The sequence below is a fragment of the Malus sylvestris genome, chromosome 2 (assembly GCF_916048215.2).
Source record: "Malus sylvestris chromosome 2, drMalSylv7.2, whole genome shotgun sequence".
NCBI classification, from domain to species: domain Eukaryota; kingdom Viridiplantae; phylum Streptophyta; class Magnoliopsida; order Rosales; family Rosaceae; genus Malus; species Malus sylvestris.
In genome coordinates, this window is record NC_062261.1 from 7,077,933 (window position 1) to 7,084,716 (window position 6,784).

Here is a 6,784-nt window from a genome sequence, read left to right on the forward strand (position 1 = left end):
TAACCGCAAGATGTACGATGAACGGTCACGATCACGGGATCCTTAGGATCCTCAGGAAAATGATCTGACGAGAATCTTTTTCCATTGTTAAAGGGTTAAATCTTCGGGTCTTTTTAACTCATGGTCAATTGTCACTCAGCAGTACAATTTAAGTACGACTCTCTTTGATGATGAGTTTGATATCAAATCATCATACTTCAAATCCTTCTCGTTGATGACGAGTTTGTACCAAATCATTATAGTTCAACACCCTTGTGGGCCTTTGACTCAAATCTCAACCATAGTATAAATACTATAAATATTTCATTGTATTCAATAAAAAAGTATTCGTCAATTGGTTCTCAGATTGACTGCCAACGTTATGATATGGTATAAGAGACATACAAGCATTGGACATGTGCGGGATTGATTCCGGAAAAGGCAAAGAACGTTTTCCGACCATCATACGAGCTATCTAACCACCGAAAATAATTTAGGAAAACTAATGAAAAGGGCTTGAAAACTTTGAGTTTTAATGATAAGGACAAAATAAAGGGTAAAGTGAATAGTACAAGGATTGACTTTTTAGTGTAAAAATGTGGTTTTTCGTTAAAGTGAACAATACCGGGTGCTTTTCGTTAAAGTTCCCAAATAATTTTGCCTATGTGTGACAAAAAAAAAATCAATGGTAAAAGGTACTTAGATTTTTAAATTTACAATATGCTCCGAACAAAAATACTTATAACAAAAACGCTTGTGAAAAGGAAAATATTTTCTCCACAACCGGTGAATAATTTGCGTAAAAAATCTAAGTTGGACGCTCACATTTTACCAATAATTTGGGCTTTGGGCCTGGCCCGCACCTAAACTACAGTGCTCGGCCCGCTTGAGCTGAAGACTGATACACTGAAAGAAGGAAAGCAGAAGACCTGCTTATGAACCTCGTCGTCTCTCTTGCATCTTCACCCTCTCAGAAGTCCCGAACCGATCGCATACATCCAACCAATCGGTATGTTTTCATTATTTCGATGCAAATTTCATCGAAAAATTACATTTTTTTTTTAATTTCTGAAAAATTTGACCTTTAGTTCCTGGTTGGCTATGGCTTAGGGTTTGGATCTGTGAGCAATTCGGATGGGGACGCGAAACGACGTTGTGGAGATTGATAGCTTGGAGGAGGGGTTACTTTCAGAAGCTGCAACCGAAGCTGAAGGTGAAGAACCAGTTCTGTATTCAGCTTCGTTTCAGGAAAAAGAGGAGAATTTTGTGAAGTACCAAACTGCACGATGGCTTCTCTACTCTGGGCTTTTGGTACTGGCATGGGGGATTGGGATTTTTATGCTGCTTTATCTGCCCGTCCGCCGCTACATTCTGCGAAAGGATATTCGATCGCGGAAGCTCTATCTCACTCCCAATGCCATTGTCTACAAGGTAAATTGGAAGTTGAAGTTTGAGTCTTTATGTTGTTGTTGATGATTTGAGCTCCCAAATGCGGATTTTTGTTCTCGGTTGATTTGATTGTTTGTCGATTGATCAATACTTCGAATGCTGCTGGAATTTGGTTGCTTTTGGTATGTGAAATTATGGGTTGCTGGTTACCATTGGATAATGCTTTGTTTCTTTAGCTCAGTATGCAAAGCCGGTTCCATTTCCAATTTTCGGGGTGTTGAAGAAAGAGAAGCATTTTTTGTTGCCTTCAGTAGCGGATGTTGTGATCGAGCAAGGTAAGGAGCATTGGCAGTTAGTACATAAGTGTTACATTCCCAGATTACTTTTTGATACATATGTTTTGTTTTGTGCATTTTGAGGTTTAGTCTTCGAATAATGCCTCAGAACCCTTTATGATACTGTTGTTATACTCAGGATATCTGCAGTCTCTCTTCGGTGTCTACTCACTTAGAATAGAACATGTTGGTGTCAGACGGCCGGCAAGCGATGATGTTCAAATTCATGGCATTGCGAATCCCAGTGCTTTCAGGAAGGTATGTTACTCACCACTTTAGTTAAACACTTATTCGCAGGATATCCCCAATTTTAGAAAAGATGAGTTTGTCTCCCCTGATGTCCGTTTCAGGCAGTCCTCATGCGCCTTTCAAGCATGACTAATGAGGTCTTCTCTAGACAAATTTCCACACTTGAAGATATTCCAAATTTGAAGGTAGGTCATATGCCAGATTATTTTGGTGTGCCAATCTCAATCCTTATCCAAAGAAGCTGAACTTTGTTGGTCATATCTGCAAAGCTTTATCTGGACATATTGATAAATCCTTGATAACTCGTTAGGCCATTAAGAAACTCTTTTTTCCTTTTGTCAGCTTCAGGGGTCCCCGTCAAAGTCTCTCAGGTATGGGGATCTAGTGCTACTACAAAAACTTGAGGAAGTTGGAAGTTCTGTAAAGGTAAAATGCTGAAATTTCTGTTGTTATATTTAAATTGTGTATGCTCTTCTTTCTCATAGACTTGACTTTCATCTGATGTCTATTATGCAGAGGGTTCAAACTATACTCGAGGAGCAACACCCTCAAACACCAGAACCTACAGATGGAAGCGTGCGAAGAGTGTTAAATTTGTAATTCTTCTGGCCTTTCACATTCTTAGTTGGATGTATTTTTTCCGAACGGAAGCTTTTTGTTCAATTATATACTGAATTCTAGAATATCCTACGTCCTGGATATAGTGTGTGATGCAGGATATGCAGAAGGTGGGAAATTTCATGTCAGGCCTTTGTTCGTACAAGTCACGCACCACTACCATGTTATTATCACCTATCTCGTCTGCCAAATCCAGGATTACAACCCCGCAAACGTTATACATTCTTCCTACATTTCTGCTGGTGCCCACTAACAAGGTCCTGTTGATTCCAAATGTACTTTGTATCTTATCATTTGCAAGTATAGAAATTGACCCATGTAAAGATTCATGATTGTCCCTTTGGGGGTTTGTTGTGTGCTGTTCTTTCCATGAAAAATTTAAATTCTTTTTTCTTTCGACCCTTAAATCGTGTTCTCCCTTATACTCTGCGAATAATCGTATAGTTTCGAGTACAGTATTCAAAACTGTTTATGTATGTATATGCTCTATATGATTGTCCATTTTTTAGCATGAATTCCTTTCCCTTTAGTTGGCTCTTGAATCTTTGAAAAGCATGGCTAGCCAATCAATTTGTGATAGAGGCGAGTGGAGCTGAATTGTGGCCATAGAAAAGTATATTTGATTTCTTTACACGTATGGCTCAGATGTCGCAATCAAACTGTTGACCTATTTCTAACTCTAACTCATTAGTTTGAACAAACTCTGAACTTATTGATTACAATTACTTAAATTTAACATAGATTTACCGGCTCGTGCCTAAGTTGGTTTGGTGTGAACTTTTAATTCCTATTTTTCAGGTAGATCGATGACATTGTCGAAGCTTGCAAGGAGATTGTAGAATTGTAGCTCAATTAGTTAAGAGCGTTCACTCTTACACTTGAGATCTCGAATTCAATTTCCCACTCCTCCAATATCGTTGAAAAACAATGGTGCTGTCCAAGCTTAAACCTAGATTAGCCATTAGAAAACTGTGGATTGACATAAATAACTTGTGTTTGTAGCATGGAGCAACCATCACATTTAATTTGAACTTTATAAATTAAACAGTCCCGTTGGTGTTAAACATGGGATAAGGTTGTATTTACCGCGAGCCACATAAAAGAAGCATCAAAAGTCCGCACTACAGTATCTGTACTCATTGGTACCAAAGAAAAAAAATGACAATTCATTAATTGAGACATGATTTTAAAATTTTAATATCCTTCAGAAGTTAAAGTCCGCACTACAGTATCTGTACTCATTGGTACCAAAGAAAAATATGATGGCAGATGATATTGTCAACTAGAGGTATAATATGGATTTTGTGTACCATTATTTTGAGAATCTTCCTGATTGGATTGGAATTCGATTATTTGATAATATGACGGAAGTTCCTATAATAACTCTTTGAGCTAGTTTTTGGGATAATCCACCCATATTACAGAAAAAAAATATATGAATTTCGCACTCCGATTGTGTTTAAATCACAAAGTTTTGTGTTTACAATCAGAACCGTTCATATTATGAATCACTATGTTAAGATCATCTCTGCAAAAAAATTAAATAAAACTTAGGTCGTTTAGTCAATATATTGTAACAAATACATAGATAGTTTATAATACTTTTACCAATTCCGTTCATTTGTTTTTATACAGTTTGATGACTAAACGACTTTAGTTTTAATTGATTTTTTGTATAGGCGATCTTGTTCTGATCATAAGCACAAAATTTATGAATCGGTAACAAATTTTGAATAAGAGCTCCTACTCATCTATTAAATAGTCAAGTATTGTTCGTTTGTTATCACTGTCTTCCTTCCATAACATTATATATATTTGTTCGTACGGTTTCTATGTGACAAGAGGAGCTATTTTTTGGAGGAGGCAGATTGTCTGCCTCCCATTACCATGCTCTTCCCATCCCCTCCTACATTGTGCGGCCACTGTTAAGCCACGTCAACATTTTATATTAATTTTTTTATAAATATAATAAGACATGTTGACGTGGCTTAACCCTGACCGTACAAATAGAAGGGGATGGGAAGGGTATGGTAAAAAGATGGCAGACAATCTGCCTCCTGTTTTTGGAAGCAAACTGGCTTTGGAGAGATGGTTGAGATGAAGTTGGGGAAAAGGAAAGGTGGTTGTGAGTCGTTCTCTCTATCGTACCTTGGCCGTGGCGTGTGGCTTTGCCAACTTAAATTTGTTTAGTGCAAACATGCATGAAAAGGAAAATAAGAGAGGGATTTGGTTGAGAATATAGGAGTTTGGCTTACCTATGTTGACTTCTCATTCAATTCTCCCTTCCTTATGTTTCATTTCCTTTTATTTATGTGTATGGATCCTTTCCAACTTCCTATTTTTTGAGGGTGTGTATTTGTATGCATCCACATGTTCAATCCATTTACGCTTTTTTTTTTTGTTTTTTGGATTTGATCATTCTAATTATACAACTCTTAATAGATGCATGTAAAAAGTTAGAAACATAGGTTAGGTAGCTAAGGCACGTTGAGACTGTTTTTGAAGTGGTCAAAAGCACTTTTAGGCTTTTAGCGGTGTTTGATAAGAAAGAAAATGTCACATCCCAACCCGAGATCTACTACATCCCGAGTTCAACTCCTGCCGTAGCACGATATTGTCTGTTTTGGGCCCCGACCATGCCCTCACGGTTTTGTTTCTGGGAACTCATGCGAGCAGAACTTCCCAGTGGGTCACCTATCTTGGGAAGACTCTGGCCCATTCTCGCTTAACTTCGAAGTTCCTACAAAACCAGAAGCTAGTGAGCTCCCAAAAAGTCTCGTGCTAGGTAGAGATAGGAATATACATATAAGGCTTAGAGGATCCACTCCCTTGGGCGATGTTGGATGTTACAATCCACCCCCCTTAGGGCCCTGATGACCTCGTCGGCACACTTTCGGCCAGAGCCGTATCACGATATTGTCCGCTTTGAGCCCTGATCATGCCCTCACGGTTTTGTTTATGGGAACTCATGCGAGTAGAACTTCTCAGTGGGTCACCCATCTTGGGAATGTTCTGGCCCATTCTCGCTTAACTTCGGAGTTCCTACGGAACCCGAAGCCAGTGAGATCCCAAAAAGCCTTGTGCTAGGTAAAGATAGAAATATACATATAAGGCTTGGAGGATCCACTCCCATGGGCGATGTGGGATGTTACAGAAAAGGTGTTTAGACCATCTCCAATCCTTGGGATAAAATCTAAAATTTTTAGCCCAAAAAAATTAGGTTTTAATCAGAAACAACTTTTATGCTACAACCCTTAAAACCTAAATTTTTATCCCCAGATTATTAAAGAATTAATATAAAACAAAAACATTAAGTAAATTAAATGTGGACCGTTGGATAACCAACGATCATTTGAATGTGAGCCGTTGATCACAAAAGGAGGTGTTGGGCTCAACTTTATTGCCGACAAGTGACCGACACAACCCACGTGGGTGGGGTCACCACCTTGCAAGCGCTGGAGAGTTGGGAGAGTACGGCGTGTCAGTTGGGGAATTGATCTCCAATTGCTGGTTTCGCACTCGTACAAGTGGGCTAGCCCACTAACTTTGGCCTAAATCTTAGTCGGAATTTGACTTTTTTTTTTAGTTCTAACATTTAACCCCATTTTAGAACAAGGGTTGGAATGAAATGGGGAAGGGGGAGAATAGAAGGGAAATTTTGAGACTTACTCCAAGGGTTGGAGTGGTCTTAGGGAATGTAAAAGCATTCTCAAGTGCTTTTTTAGGTATTCTATGAGGATAATCTTAGGTAGAAATATTTTAAAGTATCTTGTTGAAAACATTTTAGAAACATTTTCAAGTACATTTAAAAAAAAAAACAATTGATTTTTTATTATGACTTTAATAAAAAAAAACTATATGGGATGCGCTTGTGATCATATTATTGCTTTCAATATAAACATTCTCAAACAAATACCACGAGTATTTACCCTGCACGAGATCGCTTGTAAGTTGTATACAGAAAATAAAGACATATCAAAGTATATAAAAAGATGCCCTTGAAGAGAATAACAAAGAGAGACCGTGATGCTTGGGTGCCTACGAATCAGATGAAAAACAAACATTGGATTTACCTATGACAATATTTGGATATATATAGTTAGTCCTTATCAAGTCCACCAAGTACGTGCTCATCTTTCCCTGCATGAACATATTCGTAAGCACAAGTTGATGCCCTTCAAGATTCTCATTTTAATCAATTTCAAAAAAAATCA

General features: G+C 38.0%; 1 protein-coding gene across 2 annotated transcripts; it reads left to right on the forward strand.

Annotated features, from left to right (window-relative positions):
• Nucleotides 1-882: 882 nt before the first annotated feature.
• On the forward strand, nt 883-2,977 carry LOC126607450 (uncharacterized). 2 transcript variants are annotated; one of them, XM_050275034.1, is made up of 8 exons: nt 883-988; nt 1,090-1,410; nt 1,610-1,703; nt 1,843-1,961; nt 2,054-2,137; nt 2,295-2,378; nt 2,469-2,548; nt 2,657-2,977. In XM_050275034.1, the coding sequence occupies exons 2-8, from the start codon at nt 1,114-1,116 to the stop codon at nt 2,661-2,663; spliced, it is 765 nt and encodes a 254-aa protein (XP_050130991.1). In that variant the 5' UTR covers nt 883-988; nt 1,090-1,113; the 3' UTR covers nt 2,664-2,977. The 2 variants fall into 2 exon arrangements, with proteins under 2 accessions (XP_050130991.1, XP_050130995.1); XM_050275038.1 differs by lacking the exon at nt 883-988 and having other exon boundaries at nt 1,130-1,410; nt 1,605-1,703.
• Nucleotides 2,978-6,784: the final 3,807 nt, after the last annotated feature.

Excerpts from the sequence above, each read along its gene's own strand:
- LOC126607450 (XM_050275034.1), top strand. The coding sequence starts at position 1,114 with ATGGGGACGCGAAACGACGTTGTGGAGATTGATAGCTTGGAGGAGGGG. Across the intron at positions 2,138-2,294 it reads AAGATATTCCAAATTTGAAG|CTTCAGGGGTCCCCGTCAAA; the intron begins GTAGGTCATATG and ends TCCTTTTGTCAG. Across the intron at positions 2,379-2,468 it reads AAGTTGGAAGTTCTGTAAAG|AGGGTTCAAACTATACTCGA; the intron begins GTAAAATGCTGA and ends TCTATTATGCAG.